The 22694-nt window shown below is 40.4% G+C and overlaps 1 protein-coding gene across 1 annotated transcript in view; it reads left to right on the top strand.

Moving 5' to 3' along the window:
• The window catches only part of UHRF2 (ubiquitin like with PHD and ring finger domains 2), a 135483-nt gene that overhangs the window by 21443 nt on the left and 91346 nt on the right, over nt 1-22694 (top strand). Inside the window, exon 2 of the mRNA XM_089678134.1 lies at nt 17390-17620. Coding sequence (XP_089534260.1) covers nt 17390-17620 — 231 coding nt within the window. The remainder of the gene's footprint in view (nt 1-17389; nt 17621-22694) is intronic.

Raw genomic sequence — 22694 nt, 5'->3', positions numbered from 1 at the left:
AAATTTGTTATTCAAAATCACAGAGAGGCATTCATTAACCATGATCCAAGATAACTTGGACTTTATAAATGAGGTCATAGGGGATTTCCATGACCTGGCAGTGGAAATTCTAGCTGCTACAAAAATTAACGCTATGAGCCCCCTCATGTGTCCCAGTACCCCTTCCATCGGGGGTCCCAGTAAAGCCTGCAGTGGTGATTTGATGAGGTTCACCACGGTGAATGAATAAATAAAGTTATAAGTGCGGATCCAAAACCAAGGTCCCCCAGGTGCGGAACATCGTGCTATCCTGGCCACAGCCTCTAAAGCACAGCAGGGAGGCCTCCGGGACACAAGAATCCACTTTCACTGGCACCTTGTACCATCTTAGGAGGACTTTATAGTTTGCTTCAATCAGTGATGTGTTGATGTATATTTTAGATGTGTACTGTGCCATCTTACACCAATCTTCCCTTTCCAATGTCTGACCTATATCATGTTTCCATTTATCTATATAAAACAGCTTGGTGGAAGCTGAAGTTAAGGTGTTATAGATTTTAAATATGTCACCAGTGTGTTTGTCAAAGATCCTGCATAAATATTCAATTGCAGAAGAGGACGTTAAATCAGAAGTTTGGTTGATTGTTTTCGACAAGATACTTCTATGGTCACAAAGGTATGCAAACTTAACAGTCCTTTGTCCACCAAGCAACATTTTAGGGGTGGAGACCCAGTGTGAAATTGGAATTGCCAAGCAATGGAGCTTTTGTAATTGTAATCACCACAAGGTTTTATTTTTTGTAAACAAGACATAAAAACCTTTTTTCTTCATTTCTGTTATAAAATTTTGCAAATAAGTAATTTTTCTTCTTCACTAGTGTGTGCTGATGAGGCTACATTAATGGGCACTAATGAGGCTGCACTGTTGGGCACTAATGAGGCTGCACTGATAATTGGGACACTGATGATTGGGAGGGGAGGGTATGATGCGGGGGCGGTTAGTTCGTAACTTGTTACACCCTGAAAATCAATGTATCATGTTATGGAAGGTGAACGTATCCTTTAATAGCGCTTCAAGTAAATCTGTTATGCCCATTTAGGTCAAATCCACAGGTTTGCTTTCATATCCAACCCCCAGTAGCCGGAAGAAATACTACGTATTTGCAGGTATTGAGGAGCATGTGTCTCACTCTGCCTACTCAAGGCCAAAAAATTACACAGTGCTTTCGTCAAAGTACAGGTTTCTTTAAAGCAAGGATCCCCAAACTATGACCTGCATAAGCTGTGATGGGGACCCTGATGTAAGGGGGGTATTCTTGGGGACTTTGATCCTGGTTACAAAAGGATCCAAGTAAAACATATTCATTGATTTTATAGAACTGTTTTGTGGCCCATGAATATTTGTACAATTTGTGCTTTACATACCTACTTAAAGATCCTGCTTTAAAGTATAATTTTCCCTTTTCTGCCTAATTATGGGGACTACAGATAGTGAGGCAGGATGTACGGGAAATCTCTAGTGAAAGTTGTTTTGATGTATTGTTGTGGCCACTGTCTTCAGGAAGAAGTTCCTCCTGAGCTGAGACATAGCAATAAAAACCTGACATACTAAAGCTGGCTATACACGAGTACATTTGTGAGTGAACATTTGTACAAATATTCGAACGCTCAAATACTGTGTGAATGTTGTTTGAAAGTACTTAAAAAATTTTTTTTTTTAGCATTCAGTTTGAATGAATGTCATTTCCCAAAGGAAAACCACATACATTGTTAGAAATTTTGTTCATTCAAGAAAAATTTTCCATTCTGCTCCTTTTCTTGGTTGAAAACAAATGTGAGGTTGAACCACTTTTAGCCAAAACAAACTTTTTGGTTGCTGTTCCATTTTAAGCTAAGCTGCTTGTACAAAGTAATAAACATAATTATTCTGAAGATCATGCGATTTGTTAGTGACCCGTAACATATGTGTACAAATGGGTTCTAATTTGGTAGTAATTTTATTTTTGTAATGTTATATCTTGTTCTCTATCATTTCAGGGAAGTTTGAAAGTTCCTCCATATGCATAATCCATAAGCAATGTAACCTCTAACCTGTGTAGGGCAATTTTTCATTTTGATGCACAGGCAACAAAGGGATTATTTCTTTTGGTGGTATTGCTAGGTACACAAAGTTCTGGCACCCACCGCTTCCTTAGCAACCATTGACTGATAAGCTGTCTGGGAAAGGGGAAATTATCTTGAATCTGTTTACGGCTTAGGTGTTCCATTGTACAACCAGCGTCAGGTTCTTTTTTTTCAGAGCGGCATATTTATCTTTAACCACTAAACCGCACAACTATTTCAAAACCCACACACGTTCTGGAGCAAATCAACACAGTATAGCAATATTATTTTGACAAAGCATAGAAGTTCTAGCCTGTCATATAATGGATAGTCAAGTATCTGATGAGACTATAATTTGTCTTAAGTTGACAAAACCATTTGACCACTCATTCACGGGGCAAATTCTTGGCATGGATACCCAGCCACTTTTCTTTATTTTTTTTTTTCCTCTATAGAGATGTTGCACACAACTAATATTTTGTGAGAGAGATCCTTTTGGTCCCAATAGTACAAATGTTGGTGTCGATTTGAACTATGGCACCAGGATGCGGGTTTTGTGTTTCCTGCTTGACTTCTGAATGTTCCATCAACGCTTTCATTTCTCTGCAGTGAAATAATTTTCACTAGGTAGTGAAGAATTGATATGTTATGGGGGACACATAGAATTGTTAAAAGCAACTAAGTAGAGCACTAAAAAACTATAAAAGCACTAAACAAAATGTACATTTTTGCCTTAAGTTCTTCCTGAAAAATAGCATTGCCCCTCCTGGTGTTGGTGTGTTAGGGGGGCCTAGATATGCCTGTGCTTTACAGCCTTATATTTGTATATCTGTTGTATCAGGGCTTGACAAATTTCCTTTGATTCTAGGAGCCAGCTAAAAAAGGAGCCATTTTTGTTTGACTAGCAAGGCTTTGTCTTTGTCGACACAGATGACAAACCATTGCTCACTAAAAGCGGGTGCTGATAAAAGTGGACTGATATAATGGGGGGGTCTCTATAGGGGGTGCTAATATGAGGAGACTCTAATGGGGGGTCTCTAAGGGGGAGGTGCTAATATAAAGGGACTCTGATCAAATAGGAGGTCTCTAGTGGAGGGATGATATATGGGTACTCTGATCAAATGGGGGGGGTTATGATCAGCCGCAGTCAGCAACCCCCTTAGAGACCCCCATTAGCCCACAGTCTCCCTCCCTCTTAGAGCCCTCCATTGGATCAGAAAGATACCCCCCCTCTTTATATTAATGCCCCTACCCATAGATTGCCTTGCCGGCGGGACTCAGGAGCAGCTGCAAACCAGTAAGTGTCTGAAGCTGGGAGCCGGAGTTGGGGGGCAGAGCTGAGAGGTGGAATGGCTGCGGCTCTAGGCCTATTTTCGACCCCTCTAGTGTGTGCAGGGTGCAAAGGAGATCACTGAGGCAGGAAGGGGCACCCGGTAGGCGAGAAGGCAGAGGCCACAGGAAGAGGCGGGTGTCTCCTCTCACTCAGGGAGTAGAGTTCAGCCAGCTCCCAGCCCAGGACCACTGGGGCTCACTGTCAGCTCCTCCATGTGCCGTCCTCGCAATCTTTCCAGCCAGCCAATCAGAGAAGCCGCCATTCTCAGCTTCTCTGCCGTTTAGGGGTGGGTCAAAAGGGGGCGGAAAGCTCCAGCCAATGGAGAGGTGGGGAGGCTGACAAGCTGCCCATTCGTCGCTCCCCCATGCAATGTGAAAGGCATGTGAAAGTACGTCCCATGGAGGAGAGAAGGTGAGGAGCTCAGTGGGCGGCTGACCGAGGAGTTGCATTGCATAGTGCAAGTGGTGGATAGGCTAGTGGGAGCCCAGGTGCTGGGACGTGATTTCTGGTCACCACGTCGACCTGGCACTCAGGATTCTGGTCTCATGAGATATAGAATGAGATTTGGTGATGTCATGACTGCTAATTATTGGAGAAGAATCTTTCATTTATTTTTTCTATGGATCTATGATTTGTCCACCTCCTACTTTTGCGTCCTAATCATTATCCCCATCAGTCATTAGATCACTAATCATTAGTCACTATATAATGCTATTGTATTTTCTATAAATGTAGTATGCCCAGCACTTTATACCCACTGTAACCCAGGTTTGTGGTTTCTTGCAGTTGCAGCTGTATCTGCTGTTTTGGCTGTATCAGTAAAATGAGAATGCAATTTTGTAAGCATTTATTTCCCTCTCTGCAAAAGCTTATTGTCAGTGACAAGATACCTGGTTAACTCAAACACCAGTAATTAGTACACATGGGATAGGGTATTTATTAAATTAAATCCTTGTCTTCTAATGTTGAAATAATAGATGCATAAGGGAATTCTAAATGATTTTGACACGTTAGGCATAATACAAAATGTAGAATAGTTACAAATGTCATTCCTTAGCACGAAAATTACAAATTTGTCAGCTTCTGTTGCCACTTCACCAAATACGTAGCATGATTTAATGATAAAAATAAATGCATGCTCCATTATATTACCAGTATTTTTCTCAGTTCAGTTGCAATTCCTAAGATACTTACTAGAAATCATTTATAGCACAACAGAAATCTAAGCTGAATCCTGGTCTTCTCCCGTCTTTTCCAAAGGAATTATTATTTGTAAAAGCACACTGGCATTTTTCACTATTTTGTAATGTAAAGAGAGCAAAATCTTGCCTCACTGGAAAGGAGCGTGTTGGGGTGCGTGGTCTAGTGCAATGAATATGGGTGTAACATGTTACAAAAGGTGAACCTATCCTTTAACCGCTTCCCAACCGCCCTATAGCAGATATACTGCTACAGGGTGGCACTGGTGTGCAAAATCACGTGTATATGTGATTTTGCATTTCTGGGTAGAGGGTGCGTGCCCTAACCACACCACCATTCGCGGCCACGGCTGTCAATCATAGGGTCCCGGCCGGTGATTGCCAAGCATTTCCAACGGGGAGGAGAACTGTATGTAAACAATAGAGTTCTCCCTGTCAGCTCGTGCACGCTGCTTTCCATGGCTGTACACAGCCCAACCATGCAAAGCAATGTGATTACAGTGAAGCACACAGAGCGAGCTTACAGTGAAACCGCACACAGTTAACACTTTGATTACCCCTCATGTTAACCCCTTCCTGCCCAGTGCCCTTAGTACAGTGTCAGTACTTTTTTCTTTTTTTTCTTTTTTCAGCGCTGATCACTGTATTGGTGTCACTGGGGATGTCAGTGACACCGAGTCAGTTCTCCCAAGTGTCAGAATGCCCTCCGCAGTCCCGCTATAAGTCGCTGATCGCTGCTATTATTGGTAATAAATTCCAGTATCTATATTATTATTATTATTATTATACAGTATTTATAAAGCGCCAATAGTTTGCTCAGCGCTGTACATTACAAAGGGGGACAGAACATGTGACAGAACAATACCAATACAATGTGATACACGAGGGGTTCGAGGGCCCTGCTCTTTCGAGCTTACAATCTAGGAATATCACCATTTGTAAACGCTATAACTTTCACAAAAACCAATTAATTTACACGTATTGGGATTTTTTTTAGCAAAGACATGTAGCAGAATACATTTCGGCCTAAATTTATGAGGAAATTTTATTTTTTTACATTTTTATACTGTACATGTTTAATAGCAAAAAGTAAAAAATATTGGGCTTTTTTCTCTATTTTTTTTCCTTTTTCTTTTTTATAGCTCAATAAATTAAATAAATGCACAGGCGATCAAATACCACCGAAACAAAGCTCAGTTTGTGGGGAAAAAAAGGACGTACGTTTAATTTTGGTGCAGCGTTACATTGACCGCACAATTGTCAGTTAAAGTAACACAGCGCCGTAACGCAAAAAATGGCCTAGTCAGGAAGGGGGGTAAATCCTCAGGAGGGCAAATGGTTAATATTTGCAAATCCACAACCACCATATGCAATCTTTTGCACATTGCAGCAGCGTGGTACCTTTATCCAAAACACCATGTAATATATACTAAATATTTTCAGCAAGATCACTTGGTTATACCTAGGATGCTGCAATTTACTCCCAAGTATCTACTGCAGTGGTTGTCAGGTGACTGTTCCAATATCCTTGGTTTGGCACTTGTATGCCTTGTATCTAGGGTGTTTTGAAATACCTTTAGCATAAGTATGGAAAAGATTTTATTATTGCATGTGTCCTTGCTATGGGGATTCACCCTACATTTGTTTTGGCAACCATTGTCTGTGGTACAGAAAGTTAAAGAGAATCCAAAGTTTTTCATTTGTTACAGGAACAGGAGATAACCAACAGGGGGACATGTTTGGATGACGACTACTTTGGGGGGTATTTCCTTTGGAGATTTTCTTTTTACTTCTTGTGCCAGGAATGTGTCCAATAGCCCCTTTTGTTACTGTGAGACTCCATGCACAATAGGGTTTTTTTTTTTTTTTTTTAATGCTCCACAAATGCTGGAAAAAATGCTGCATAAAAGCAGTGGTAGCATTTTTACTAGTGTTTTTACAGTACATAAAGGAGAAATCTAAAAAAAAAGCTGCTGGAAAAATGCTCCCAAAAACTACAAAAGCCTTTTTTTTTTTTTTTTTTTTTTTTTTTTTTTTTTGCACCTAATGCTTGAAAAACACTACTAGCCTAAATTAGAAATTAGTGTGCATTGACACATTGATAACACTATATATCTTCTAGGCTAGTAGTGTTTTTCAAGCTTCAGTGTTTAGAAGCAAAAAAAAATAGTTTTTGGGAGCATGGGACGCTAACAGCTTCTACCGGTAGTAGCTTAAAAAAATGCTAGTGTGCATGGAGCCCCTAAGCCCTGATGAAGAGAAATTTTTGGCCCCTGAAACACATTGGCTGCCTTTTTCTTCCTGTTATGGTTGATATCAACAAAGGATTTTGTATTCTTGAAATAGTTGTTTAGCGCTGTCCCAACCCCCCCCCCCCCAAACAAAAAATTGTTTAGCTTTAGATGTACTTTATTGGTATTTAGTTTTATGTAACTGAAACTATGTTTTTATAAAGGCCATTTTATCAGAGTACTTAGATGTTGTTTTATAAGCTTCTGTATAGATTATAGTTCCATAGATACATGATGGCAACCACATTTGCTTATTAAATTTACAGGCCCTGCTTCCTGTTTAGTAGCCCTTTGCCTGGGCTGTGCTTTGCTAATCATATATTGCTATAATTCTAGCAGACAGAGGGGGTTATTTACTAAAACTGCAGAGTGCGAAATATGGTGCAAGTCTGCATAGAAACCAATCGGCTTCCAGGTTTTATTGCTAAAGCTTAAAGAGGAATTCCATCCTCCAAAAAAAAAAAAACCTGAAAAATCAGCAACAACAAATACCGTAGCTTCTGACTTTTAATAATAGGGCACTTACCTGTCTCCAGGCATCCAGCAGTGTCCTCACCCAAGCCGGTTCTTCAATTGGCTATCAGGTGCTGGCGGTGCCATCTGGACTAAGGGAAACCAGCAGTGAAGCCTTACAGCTTAACAGTCGGTCTACTGTGTATGCGTGAAGTGCCCTGAGCTTTGTGAATGGGCTGCATTCTTCTAGGACCTGTGAAGTGTCCAAGAAGGCGGGGGGGGGCGCAAACTTCTGGGTCAGTTAGTTGCGGCAAACTGAGTTGAAAGTGGGAGCGGGTACTTGTCCAAACCAGGTACCCTCTCCCCCCCTCCAAAAAAAGTGCCAAATGTGGCAGCCGAGAGGGTGTGGAGGCAGAAAAGTGGAGCTTCTCCTTTTTGGGTGGAGTTCCGCTTTCATTGACCCAAGCTTGTTGAAAACAAACTTGGTGTTGTCTCCTATGACATGCAGCTTCTTCTAACCAGAGACCATGTGATGAAGGCTGTCCAGGCTGTAGGTCACACAAACAAGGTCCTAAGAACGATTTGTCAGTTTACTCATGACAAAATGTCATAATTAAGTGTTCTTGCATGGCAAGACCACTTACTGTTATCTCACATATATATTATTATAGCCAAATTTACCACCCTAACTCCTCCCACAGTTTTTACACTACATAGACCGTAATATACTGAAACGTGCGGATTGTTCCCGGTTGGTGTGCTATTACTTTGTGGAACGTTTCGCCGAATGGTTCATGAAATATCGGCGTTTTTGTGGTGAAATTGGTCCCATAGGAATGAATGACGGAATGTTCCAAACTAGAGTGTGAGCTGAAAAATCAGGACATGATTTCTAAACAGCCATCACTCCCTCATTTTCAAGCCCACCTACACAAATCTTATATCAAAACGTTCAGCTATCCCTGCTGCCACTAAAAATGTCCACGGCTAAGCCATAGTCCTGATAGTTTTTACAATATGACCATTTGTTTGCAACTCACGCCGCCCATTGCTATTCATTGAAACTGCACTCTAGCCACCTCAAATTTAAAGGGCAAGTTCTAAACTGTGACTGTGCCTTCATTTTTAATATTTCAGAGACATACTATGCATCAAAATTTAGGTTTGGGTCTTGTTATTCTCACAATATAAAGCTCTTCGGTGTAGAATTTACAATTTTTAAACTACAATCATTTGAAGATGGCAACTGCCAATGAAGTGAGCAAGTTGGAGCAGTTTGTTTTTAACCGCTCTTCTCTGCCCTTGCTGTAGAGTGAGTTGCCATAGGAACCCAGGTGTGTGAGCAGGCAGCAGAGTGACAAAAGCTAATTAATAGTTGAAATGCATTTCTCACTCTATCAAGCTTGCCATGTGCACTTTTTAAATTTGATCAATCAATTGGTTAGTGTAATGTTTACTATCTTTACTCACTCCATACACTCCACACAGTTACTCTGCCCAGTCCATAAAGTTGCTCTGCCCAGTCCAACCTTTTCACAGTTACTCCAGCCACTCCAACCACACAACAGTTACTCAATCACTCCACCCAGTTACTCCGCCCACTCCAGTTGTAGACTACTGGTGGAGGCAAGAACACTTCACACAATTTCCCCAGAAATTGTAGCTTTTCTAATTTGATTTGCTAATGCTCACATATGTTGACTTTAATTACAGGTGTGCATTATAAATAATCAAGTCACAATGCAACGTTTCCATGTTGGAAACCTTCAATAGAAATGTCCTTTCTGCTTATTCAGTCCAAGACGGTGAAGCAGAATCTGTTCAGTTTCAGTGCAGGGGATGTCAGGAACTTAATTTCAGTGTTCAGGTCAAGGCTAAATGAGTGCTAGCTTCTGTCTTTGGCTTTTCACCTAGATGATGTGCTTCATGACAGATAGCATCTAAAATATATCTTCCAAGACATATTCTATCAAACAAATATTCCTCCAACTGCGCATTCTACAATGACCTCGTTTTGACACCATAAGCAAATTTTTAGGCATCACAGCTATCAGAGCTTTGCCTAGGCTGATCTAATGTTATTGAACAGAAGGGTCAAAAGGCATTTCATAGACGAGGCATTTTGTTCTTGTACAGACGTGTTGAAGAGCCCAGACTTTAAAGGAAAATACAGATCGCGTCAACATTTCATGAGCTTGTGCTGGACTTTTCTTGTTATTTATGGCATCTGTACTGGTAAGAAAATGTGTGGTAATGATTGGTAATTGGTCATTAGGTATATCATAAGCTGTTTTTATATGATTTTGTGAGTGCATAGCATCTCTGAAGGTAATGAACCATTGGCAGGTAGTATTTTTAGAAGAGTGATTATGGAAGTCAAGGCAGCAGGACCTTGCAGATACAGTCTTTCAGGGATATAAGGCAGCTTTTTCAGACCATGAAAAAGGGAAAAGAACACCCGCGCTATTACCACAATATATTGGTGAATACATTTGTGTAGCTGCTGTCACAAACAACTAGTATTGCCAATAATAAAATGGAAAAAAACAGTGCTCACGCATATACAGTTAGGTCCATACATATTTGGAGACAGGCACAATTTTAGGTTTTTTTTTTTTTCTCATGTATTTACCAAAACATATTCAAGCTATAGTTATATAATGGATTTGGGCTGAATGTGCACACTATCAGGTTTACTTTGAGGGTATGTACATCCAAATTGGAGGAAAGGTTTAGGAATTACAGCTCTTAAGAGTAGCCACCTCTCCTTTTATCAAGGGACCAAAAGTAATTGGACAATTTGAATCAAATGCTGTTTCATGGCTAGGTGTGGACTACTCCTTTTGTTATTCCTTCATCAGTTAAGCAGGTTAAAAGGTCTGGATTTTATTCTAAGTGTGGTATTTGCATTTGGAATCTATTGCTGTGAACCTACATCATGCATTAAAAGGAGCTGTCCATGCAAGTGAAACAGGCCATTGTAAGGCTTCAAAAATGAAACAAATCCATGATAGAGTTAGGAGTGGCCAAATCTAGGAGAGGCCAAATAAACAGTTTGGTACATTCTGAGGAAAGAAGAATGCACCGGTGAGCTCAGCAACAGAAAAAGGCATGGACGTCCACGGAAGACAACCGTGGTGGATGATCGCAGGATCCTCTCTATGGTAAAAAAAACCCCATTCACAACATCCAGACATATACATATGTCTGAAGGACACTCTCCAGGAGGTGGGCGTATCATTGTCAAAGTCTACAATCAAGAGAAGACTTCACAAGAGCAAATACAGAGGGTTCACCACAAGGTGAAACTATTCATAAGCCTAAAGAATAGAAAAGCAAGATTAGACTTTGTCAAAAAATATCTAAAAAAGCCAGATCAGTTTTGGAAAAACATTCTTTGGACGAATGAAACTAAGATTAATCTGTACCAGAATGATAGGAAAAGTGTGGAGAAGGTTTGGAACAGCTCATGATCCAAAGCACACAACGTCATCTGTAAAACATGGTCGAGGTAGTGTGATGGCAAGGGTATGCATAGCTTCCAGTGGCACTGGGTCATTGGTGTTTATTGATGATGTGACAGAAGCAGCTGGATGAGTTCTGCAGTGTTCAGAGATATACTGTCAGCCCATATTCAGCCAAATGCAGTAAAGTTGATTGGACACTTCACAGTACAGATGGACAATGATCCAAAACACACTGCAAAAGCAACCAAGGAGCTTTTGAAGGAAAAGAAGTGGAATATTCTGCAATGGCAGAGTCAATCACCTGATCTCCACCCAATTGAGCATGCATTTCACTTGCTGACAGCAAAACTAAAGGCAGAAAGACCCGCAAACAAAGAACTGAAGACAGCTGCAGTTAGAGCCTGGCAAAGCATCCGGAGGAAACCCAGTCTTTGGTAATGTCCATGGGTTCCAGACTTCAGGTAGTCATTGGCACTAAAGGATTCTCAATAAAATATTAAAAATGAACATATTTATGATTATATTCATTTGTCCAATTACATTTGAGCCCCTGAAAGTGGAGGAACTGTGTATAAAAATAGTTGCAGTTCCTTAAATTTGAGCTTGATATTTTTGTTCAAAGCCTTGAATTAAAGCTGAAAGTCTGCACTTCAAATTCATTTGGATTGTTTCGTTTTAATTTATTCTGGTGGCGTGCAGACCCAAAAGTATGAAAATTGTGCCTGTGTCCAAATATATATGGACCTAACTGTATATACAAAAATCACAGAAATGTCCATAAACAGTCCCATAACACACAACTGTGTTCAGTGTTCCATATCCACATATAGTGCACTCGTCAGATCTGATTGACCCCATGTTTACACAAGAAAGTCAAACCACGCTTGTTTTATTATACACCTCCAAAGCCAGGGATGGATGCCACATCAAATGCAGGAACCATATAGGATCAATCAGAGAGGTATCCAAAGATGCCGCTGACTATCAATATTAATATGGCTTGAGTCCCCACAGAGTCATCAGGCAGTACATGAGGAACATTAAGAAGGAAAGGGGAAGCTTTCCATGGTGAAATAACATTTTATTCAAAGCACAAAACAGGTTAAAACTGCATTTATAATGTGTTAGAAGAAAATCAGGCATTCACAGTAATACTGCAGGAAGCGCTGCTGATATTCCAGCGTGCATTCCACTGGGCCGGAAGTGACATGTAATGGAAGCCCCATTCTGCACGTTTTGTCATAAACCTGCAACGTCTTCAGGAACGCTGAACACGGTTGTGTGGTATGGGACTGTTTATGGACATTTTATGGACTGTTTTTTATTTCTTTCTGTTTTAGCTTTTTCAGACCACCAAATCTACCTGTTGTTACCAATATTACTAGTATGCCCAGATAACAGCAGAGTGACCATTCTTGAGATTGACTGGACACTAGCTTAATTTTTATTAATTGTTACAATGCCTTGAAAAAGTATTCATACAAATGTTCCACATTTTGTCATGTTACAACCAAAAACATAAATGTATTTTATTGGGATTTTATGTGATAGACCAACACAAAGTGGCACATAATTGTGAAGTGGAAGGAAAATGATAAATGGTTGACAGCAACAGATTCCAAATGCAAATAGCACACTTGAAATGAACTCTGGACCTTTTATCTGCTCATTGTAATTGGGATAATGAGGGAATAACACACACCTGGCCATGGAACAGCTGAGAAGCCAATTGTCCCATTACTTTTGGTCCCTTAACAAGTGGGAGGCACATATGCAAACTTTTGTAATTCCTACACCGTTCACCTGATTTGGATGTAAATACCCTCAAATTAAAGCTGACAGTCTGCAGTTAAAGCACATCTTGTTCGTTTCATTTCAAATCCATTGTGGTGGTGTATAGAGCCAAAAATGTTAGAATTGTGTCCATGTCCCAATATTTATGGGCCTGACTGTATGCAAAAATGACTATTTGGTAGCTAGTTTATTCATGTGTGTTTTTTTTTTTTTTTAGACAGGGCAGAAGTGATAGCCTGAGCTTACATCAAAGCTCCAATAGTTTTATAACCACCTATAGACTTGCATATATTTTAAAATGACTCCTAAAGTACATTACTCACACTTTTTTTTTTTTAAACTGGAAAACGTTTTTTTTTTTTTCACTGTTACTCATTTCCTTGCATGCTTTCTTTATGAGTGAACAAAGGATTACTCTGGATCATTTCCATGTGCTTACCTTAATAAAAAGAAACCAAAGCTATCATCACAAAGCAGCTTCCAATTATCTAAGGAACGCATAAACAATTTACATGTAGGAGAATATGTTAATTTTTGAGCTGGAGTGGGAAATTTGAAAGACATGCAGATTTTTCTGGCTTTTTTCTTAGTTTCAGATGTGTGATAACAGTGGACTCTGGATGCAAGCCTTTATGCTCCATGCACACTGGGTGTTTTAATAACGTTGGTAACATTAGCTGTGTTAAGTCATGGTAAACGCGTAAGGTTTTTTTTTTTTTTTTTTAGTGTTTTTGCATTAGTGTTTAGTGGCATTTTGCCACGTTTTTGCTTTTGCGCTTTTTTAGTGGTTTTTTTTTTTGTAAAAAAAAAAAAATAATAATTTTGCTAAAACATCCAAAAACGCCGTTTTGTGGCGATTTACCGCATTTTGCAGCATTAGAGCATTTTTACAGCTAACAACACCTTTAGAAACCCACTAGTTCTGGGGTTTTTTTCCAGCCAAAAAAACACCCCTGCCAAAAAACGTTGATTACAGTCTATGTGTGCATGGACACATAGGATAACATGCTGGGGAGTTTACTGGCTGTAGACAAAACCGTCAAAAGCCAAAAACAGCCGCTGTAAAAACGTCCGGTGTGCATGAGGACTTATAGTTTTAGCATATGAGAATTATAAATATATTGTAAAGAAGTAGGATTAAAATATATATAGTGTGCATAGTATGTTTATGCATGATAACATGAAATTTAAGATAATGTATATCAAAGTTTACTGTAGATCAATGTTTCTGCTAGTAGTGGGATATTAGTGTGTCTACAATGCAATGCGTCTGTTAGTCATTATTATATACATTTATTTGAACAAAACTAAAGAGAATTTCAGAAGAAACCAAAAGGAAAAAGGTCTGTTCACTGCCATGTTATGCACTGCTGTGTTAGTTGTAACTATACACCAGATATGTAAACTAATACTTCTGTTGTCTAAGGCTCCTATCAGATGGAGCATACTTTGTCCCGCTCACAGATCCCTGCTGATCGGAGCAGAGGAGGCGGATGACACATTTGTGCCCTTTCAGTTTATGCACAGCGAACAAGGACAGAGCCCACTCTGCTCTATGGGTGGTCAGGAGTAAATGGACTCTGCTGTCTGACACCCAGTTGGCTCCCCCTTTTGTGTTTTTTGTTTTTTTACACCCGCCTGTCCATAAGAATGCATGGACCTTCTAACCAGGTCCACTTGAAAAACTGACAGCCATCTGATCTGATTGTCTAGATGGAGGATGACGGATCCCCTTCTGTTGTGTGTTTATTTTTTTACAGACCAGATCAAACCCGGAGGTAGGTGGGTGTAAATGGACACGAGTCCATTTTATACCCGCCTGTCCATAGGAATGCATGGACTTTCTGATCAAGTCCACCTGAAAAACTGACAGGCATGTGATAGGGGCCTAACAATGCAGGGCTCAAGAGTCTGGGCAAAAAGGCCCTTCTAGTAACATCCTAGAAATATGTGTTAAAAATAAAATTTGTATAAAGTCGGCACTGAAATAAAAATGTGATAAACAAGTAGCTGCTTGAAGTAGGTGTAGATAAACCACCATTACAAAAAAAAAATCACATAAAACGCAGCAATACAGTACATAAAGTATACATAAATGACTTTATGCATTAACCAGTGAACAACAAAATGTCCAATATGTCCATAAGTGTTCGATGGTGTTGGGTGAGGTGTATTGCCAGAGGTCGCGCCGCCATTCCCTGTTGGTCTGGCGGCATTCTCTGTACGTTTTATTCAGCTGTATTGTATTTGCTTATTTTTAACTGAGATGTTGCACCCTTTCTTGTTTATGTTCATTACTACACTGAGGAGTTTTTTGTCTATTGGTGAATCCTTGCTGGTGTGAGTGTGTGTGACCCCAGGAGAGCTGGAGGTGAAAACTGATGTTGATCCCTGGCCACGTAGAGGAATATATCTTGAATCTTTGGAGAGAGAGCTACCATGTTATAAGTGCAGATTGCTGTTTTATTTATAGACAGCAAATTGTTCTGGTGAGTTTATACTTTATCTAGAGGTGGAGGCAATATCACCAAGAGCTTACAGATTACATGGTAGGCACTTTATTATTTGAGCACTGTTTGTTTTTTTTGGTTGTTTTTGTTTTTTTTTTGTCATTGCAACATCATATTTGTTGAAGATTGGACATATGCACATATTGGACTGTTCACTGGTTAACGCATTCATTTGTGTATATTTTCTTTATGTACTGTAGCGCTACGTTTTATGTGCTAGAAATGTGTGTTTGACTAATTGGATAAAAATGAAAAACTTGTAAAAAGTTTGACAAGTTATGATTTAATGTCCTAAATTTACCACCAATCACCCAATTATGCAGGGCCTCCAGGCTGGTCAAACTGGCAGGGATCAGATTTTATGGAAATGATTGATGCTTTTGAGTAGCAGATGTGTAATTCCAAGACATTTTAGTTAGTGCCCTTGGAGGAATCTGAAGGCCAGCGGAGAGTTTGGCATTGCGGTAACACGCACAATACATGCTTTGGTGCCATTCAACACATGACGGATTTGTGGTGTGCTGCCAAATTGTGTGTGTTTCCATGGTGTATGTTCCATCTAATGCAAGCCACTGCAAAGCACATTAATGCGCTGCCACACAAGTCCGTTGCAAAGTACATTGGGTTTCAGAATGAATGGCACTACACTGCACCAATGCATTTACCATGCGTTGTCGTGTATTGTGGTAAAGCATGAGTTATCGCAATGGGGCCCATAACCGTTGGTGTGAATGAGCCCTGAGAGGATTGAAATATGGAAGCTATATCCTTCTTGTCATACAACTTTTAGCAGACCACCAGTCTTGAACAGGCATGTGCATATTAGGTGTCAGGAAAAGAGAATCTAAAGAAACTAGGTACATGTTCACAGACAGTTAAAGTGCGACATACACTTTTAATTGTTTTTTTGTTTTAACTAGTTATTAGTATACTTCTATTCCCCGTGTTGTTTGTTTGTCTTACCTTCTAATGATGGGTCTGCGTGTTGTGACTGCAGTTTATAGAGTCATGGCTGATCAATTCCCCTTTGTCCATGTATTCATTCACCTAGCTTGTCTCTATTCGCTAAAAGGACAGGCATCTTCTTGGTCCGGGCCTTGCCATTTCCTCTGAGTTTCATCACAAATGTGGGAGTGCTGTTGTGATGAAACCTATCATTTCCCTTCATTGCTCTGCCTGCTTGTTTGTTTCAGATCAAAGTACTCTGTAGTTCTGATCTGCAGAACATAGACCCAGGGATTATGGGATATATAGTTCTTTTCAGGAAGTGTAAATTTTTTTAGATTAGACAGGTGTCGTGTATTAACCTGTGCATACCCATGCCACAAGCTTCATGTTTGCACACAAACAGAAGCTGCTGCAAAAGGAATGTCAAGATTTAGGGTCAATTCACACTAGTGCGTTTATTTGCATTTTTAGTGCAGCTGTAAAATGCAGATCAACAGAACGACATCTGAAAAACAATTTTTCCAATGTGTCCTATTCACACCATAGCGCTGCTCATGCTTGTCAGCTGATGTCAAAATGTACGTCAGACGATGTCAGTGTGCGTTAAAATGGATGGGAATGTCCATTCATTTTACATACATTTTGGCAGAAGTCAGTGTGAATTGGCCCTTAAGCCGGCCATACATGGGTCGAATTTCGAACAAATTTTCTTTAGAGAATTGTAACTATGAATTTTTGGTCAAAATGAATGAATTTTTATTCAGTGGGCCGCAGCAACGGCCGATTTTCGTGCGGCCATTGAATTTTAGTGATCGGGTATGTTGGAAATTGTTTAAAAAAACTAGTGAATATCTAATCAATGATGAGAGACTTGTGCAAGGAATATAATTGAAAAAAAAAGTGAGTATGAGCTGTGACCTGGAAAGAAAGAAGATTCCGGGCCACAAAAATTATTTTCTGTAGCAACATGAGGTGAAATTGAAGGCTTGGTTGGCTGAATTTCGAAATCAGTGGTGGCACCATTGGATTTCAAAATGTACAAAATTTTTGAATTCATTCGGAATTTGGCCCATGTATGCATTACGCTATTTGCCCTGTGCATACAGGGCAATAAATAACACCATGAAACTACATCACCAATGCACATTTTACACAGGTGAAAAATACAAGATGTAGGTAGGAGGGTTTAAGATGCCTATACAATAAATGTACACCTATCTGCTCTCCCAAACTACTTACCTAGAATCATTTGCACTTGCCCTTTGGATCAGAAAAGGATTCACACTTAGTGTTTTTTTCTTTTATTTTACAGCTGGAAGACGGACATACACTCTTTGACTACAATGTTGGATTAAATGACATTGTCCAACTCTTAATCCGTTCGCAGTCTGAGGGTACTAGCAATTCATCAAAGAAGGAAGGAGAAAGCAAAGTTCAGTTAAATTCTTCAAATAAGCACAAGTCGCGTGTATCCACTTCTTCAGTTCAGCCGTCTACTTCCGCCCGAGCCTTCCTGATTGATCCAGGAATTGGAATTTACAAGGTAGGTCTTGATTTTATGCCATGTTTTTTTTTTTTTTTTGAGGTTTTTCTTACATTTGCTTTGAAATATTCTATATTGTTATACATTGTATTGTGTTGCTGCCATCATGTGTTTTAATGGAAGCATGCACTGTTCACAGTACCTGCTGTAGCAATTCTGCCTTTACTGAAATTGCATAACTAATCAAAGGGTCTGAGGATGGGAAGAGGAAGTGCCAAAGCTTTTTGATTATTTTCAGCAGTTCTTCACTCCGAGCCACAGTTCTAAGTGTATCCATATTTTCATATAACCATGTGTTGCGGTCTGATAACCAATGTTTTTTATAGCATGCAATTATGATTTGATAAAAGATTCTGTATATTGGAGAATATATTTCTTGGGACATTTAAGACCAGTTAGCCTTCTGTATATTATAGCATCTGCGGCATGAAAATAAAAGCTGGGCTTTACTCCCGTTCACTCCAGCATTGCGATGTCCCTGAGCTCCCCTCAGCAACCATTGACCTCTTTGGTCAGTGTTTTTTTTGGGAACCAATTTTCATCTGTGTTCAGTGTCTCAGCTGGGATGATGTAAGTGCATGTTCATTCATTTCAGATGCCACAAAAGGTACACAGGGCTGTGTGTGCGCATCTCTGTGTACAGTGCAGACAGGCAGATAAGAAACAACTTTAAAGAGACCTAGTATTTCTCCTCTGCATTAAAAAAAAAATATCCTGCCTGCTTGCAATATGTGCTGTTTTTTTTTTTTTTTTCCTATTTATTTATTTATTACAGCTCCACTTTAATAGTGATTTACTTATACGTTGTGTAGACATTTAATACAGCTGTCCTTTTATCAGGTCAGGATTTATGGAATATGTCTGGACAGGAATGTTTATTCCCTCACCCACCTTCTAAACTGTTTACAAAAAGCATTAAGGCCTAAAGCAGGCATGTCCAAAGTCCGGCCCGCGGGCCATTTACGGCCCGGGGGTCGGTTTAATACGGCCCTCCAACAGCCCTCCCTGCTCTGTGTAATGTGGCCCTCCCACGGCCCTCCCTTCTGTGGCAGACAGTCTTCTGCTTGAGAGCAGAGGACAGTGCGCATGCCTGACCTGGTTCTCCCTGGTCTGTGTAAATGCGGCTGTCGCACGGCCCTCCCTTCTGTGGCAGACAGTCTTCTGCTTGAGAGCAGTGCGCATGCGTGACTGCGCCGCGCTGGGAGCGACAGAGGGCGGTGAGGTCAGGGCCGGGCTCCCAGCGTGAAGTGGGTTTCTCTTCCCCTCCCGGCTGCCGAGCAGAGACTTCAGCTCCAGCTACCTTTTTCACCCTTCACATTAGTGCAGGTAAGTTTTTTTTTTTTAATTTATTTTCAATACATTGTGAAAACTCAGCTGTCAGTTGATCTTAATGTTATGAAATGAAAGGTATGTCGTTTGCAATTAACTTGGCATAAAATAATTTATTTGCATTTAATTGTAATGGTTCAAAGAATGTTCGGAAAAATGTTCGGCCCTCCACCATGTTCACTTCATCCAATCTGGCCCTCTTTGAAAAAAGTTTGGACACCCCTGCCCTAAAGTGATACTAAAGTCTTTTTTGTTTTTTTACAATGACAAACATGTTATACTTCCCTGCTGTGTGCAGTGGTTTTGCACAGAGCAACCTGGATCCTCCTCTTCTCGGGTCCCCTGGCGGCGCACCTGGCCACTCCCTCCTGTCAGATGCCTTCATAGCAAGTAGCTTGCTATGTGGACACCCAAGCGGGCGCGCTCCCGAGCCATGGCTCTGTGTCCTTTCACACACGGAGCTGTGATTTTGACCCCTCCCGCTCCTGATTGGCCCACTGGCTGTGATTGACGGCTCTGGGCGCCAATGGCTCCCTCTGCTGCTTCAGCCAATCAGGAGTGAGTGTCACCAGAGAACCGAGGCTCTTGTGGACATCGCTGAATCGAGAGAAGGCAGAGGTAAGGGGGGCTGGGGGGCGCTTCCACACACAGGTTTTTTTTTTACCTTCATGTGTAGAATGCATGAAGGGAAAAAACTCTTGAGCCTTTAGAACCACTTTTTTTATGACCTAGCAATTTTACAAGTTGCTTAAATAAAAGTCTCTGCTTGATGCTGTTTTTACAATGGTTTATCCGTGCGGTGGTTTGCTAGACTTTTGCTAAGTACTGTTCATGTAACTGCTAGACGTTTTAATGGCTGTTTTACAATGGACTTCTGTAAAAGCCTCTGCTTTAAGTATATGTAAACCCTCACCTTATAAAGCAACCCATTCAGTTTAAATAGAAATGAAAAGTAAACCATTTGTTTATAGATAAAAACACATACATAATTATTATTTTATTTTTAAAGTGATCACATATGCTCTGTTTTTGGCTGCATATGGAGGTGAGGAAGGAGAAACAGCAGAACATTAATCTTCCCAGTGAATGGCTGTGCAGGGGGGAGTGTCAGCACAAGTCTGACCATTGGAGAACAGGCTGATGTGCTTTCTTGCCTAGTGTGGTTAGCTTTTGTTAGGAAAGCAGAGGGACTGGCAGGAACACCAGGTATTTCACACAAAGAAAGTAATACAAACAGAGCAGGATACTTTTTTTTTATACAAGTACATGGTACAGTAGGCATCAGGAATATGAAATATTGGGTTATATTTTCGTTAAGCTGTTTACAGTTAGACAGGGTTTAATAATGCTGTCACATTTTTTTCAACTGTTTTGGGTGTATAGTAAATATATTCCTTGTCCTTCTGCTTCCTTGATTGGCTATTGGAATTAAAAATTAACTTCACCCCCCCCCAAAGTAGGTGTTTTTTTGTTTTTTTGTTTTTAACCCCACTCTCTCCTTTTTTTTTTTTTTTTTTTTTTTAACACTTGTGCGTTGTTATCCTTCTATTCTTACTCTCTCCGTTTCAATTTAATATTTAGAGACCTCTTCTATCTAGAGATTACTTCCTGTCTGGAAACATCCCTTATGTTATAGACCTCTCTTGTCCAGATAGCAAGCAAGGATAATGGCACCTTATCTAAGGTTCTGACTGTTTTTCTAGTATGTTTTTATTCTTGTGTACATACTTCATCTGCCCAAGCTTCCTTTCCCTGAATTCAAAGATTTGTGGTGTGCTAGGCTTAGGCCTTCACACCAGCAGTTTTCTTTTGTTCGACCATCTTTACCACTGGTTTAGCTCCTTCCCACTTGGCTGTACGCATATATGCAGCCTCTTTGTGGGTGGGCCTTAATGCTGAGAAGCCGCATATATGCATGCCTAAAGATAAACAGAACTATGCTGAGAGCGCGTGCCGTGTGCACTCCCAGCACAGTTACTGGCGGCGAATTAAAAGCTCCCAATCTGTACTTGCGATCTGGAGTTTTCCAATCTTGTGACCACTCTGACAGTCAGTCATAGCTATCGCATGATCAGAACCCTGCTGTGGAGTGCCGTGCTAGTCCATCAATGCTTCCTGTACGGCAAGCAGATATTCTGACAGGTCTACAGAAGACCTGTATGGCATCAGCAATCTACTGATCGCTGGTACAATGCTTTCCAGGCTGCTGTAGACAAAAATAATAAATGCACATTTTTTTTTTAACCTGTAAAAAATTTGCATTTATTATTTTTGTCTAAAAGGTGAACTTTTCCTTTAAGTTGGATGATTGGTTGTCCTTCACATTGTTGATAATGGCTCTTTCTCCTTCGTGTAACTAATGTCAATTCTGAACATGGGGTTGACCATACATGTCACTCCTTGGCAATGTCTTTCTCCATATTACCTAACCTGTTCTTAAGCCACTGTTCAGGAGTTGATGCCACTTATATTTTACACATCTATTGGTTTCGCTAGTGGCTTTGCCCACCCACTCCTTAATGGACAATAAAAAAAATAGGATTTGTGTACTTATCGTAAAACCTATTTTTTGGAGTCCATGGAGGGATTTAGGTCCCACCCCTCTTGCAATTGGTCTTTATGTACTACTTTCTCACAAAACTGATGAATGGCATTTGGAGGCATTGTCATGCAGAGACAAGCTTGGATTTAATGGTAAGTACAAACATTTTTTATTTATTTTGCTTATCAATACAATTCATTTTTATTTGGAGAATGTTACCATCACACTTTGTTAAATTACCTTTTCATAATGGAAAACATTTGTATTTGCCTATGTGTATATAATGGTTAGGGTTTGACAAAGTATTCACGGAAGTTATTTTAGAAATAACACTAAGCAACTACTACCGACTACAAAAAAAAAAAAACCTTGAAAAACACAAGGACCTCTTGTTCAGCAGCATATATAACAAATTACTGCCATACTCATCCACCTTAACCGTTCCATATCTGCCATCCTTCTCTGCCAATCCATCCACTGGCTTCCTGTTGCTCTACGAATAAAGTTCATAACATTAAGGCTACGTTCACATTAGCGTTGTGTGCAGGCGGCAGAGAGGCGTTTTGGAAGCGTTTTTACCGTTTCCCAAACGCCTCGGACAATTCTGCACATTGCAGCACATGGTGCTGTTCTAACAGGAGCGTTGGCGTCCCGGCAAAACGGACGCCTCTGGTCAAGTCAGGAGGCGTTGAAGCCTCCTATTCTAGCCTATGGTGCTGCTCTGGGCGTTTGCGGAGCGGTAACACCATTTAAACTTCATTATAGGCGTTTGTGGGGCATTTTTAACGCTCGGCAACCGCCGCTAAACCGCGCATGCAGCGTTTGCGGAACATTTGCCGAGCGTTAAAAAATGCTCCGCAAACGCCGGACCAACGCTTGCCAAACGCTAAATTACATCACCAATCTTGTCTACAAATATCACCCAAACCGTACTCTGCGCTCCTCACACGACCTCCTACTCTCTAGCTCCCTTGTCCCCTCCTTCCATGCTCGTCTCCAGGACTTCTCCAGAGCATCCCCCATTCTCTCAAACTCTTTACCTTTTGTTAGACTATCGCCGACTCTACTCACTTTTAGGCGATCTCTGAAAACCTATCTCTTCAGGGAACCCTATCCTGCCTTCAGCTAATAATGGAATCTTCTATTCCTCCTACCAGTCCATCCCCCACAGTTATTACCTTTTTGTACCAATAGCCCCTCCCT

This window comes from Staurois parvus, unplaced genomic scaffold (assembly GCF_062004578.1).
Source record: "Staurois parvus isolate SC_StPar_1 unplaced genomic scaffold, SC_StPar_1.0 ptg000198l, whole genome shotgun sequence".
Lineage (NCBI taxonomy): Eukaryota > Metazoa > Chordata > Amphibia > Anura > Ranidae > Staurois > Staurois parvus.
Note: the sequence above shows the minus strand (reverse complement) of the source record. Positions and strands in the feature narration are given on the sequence as shown.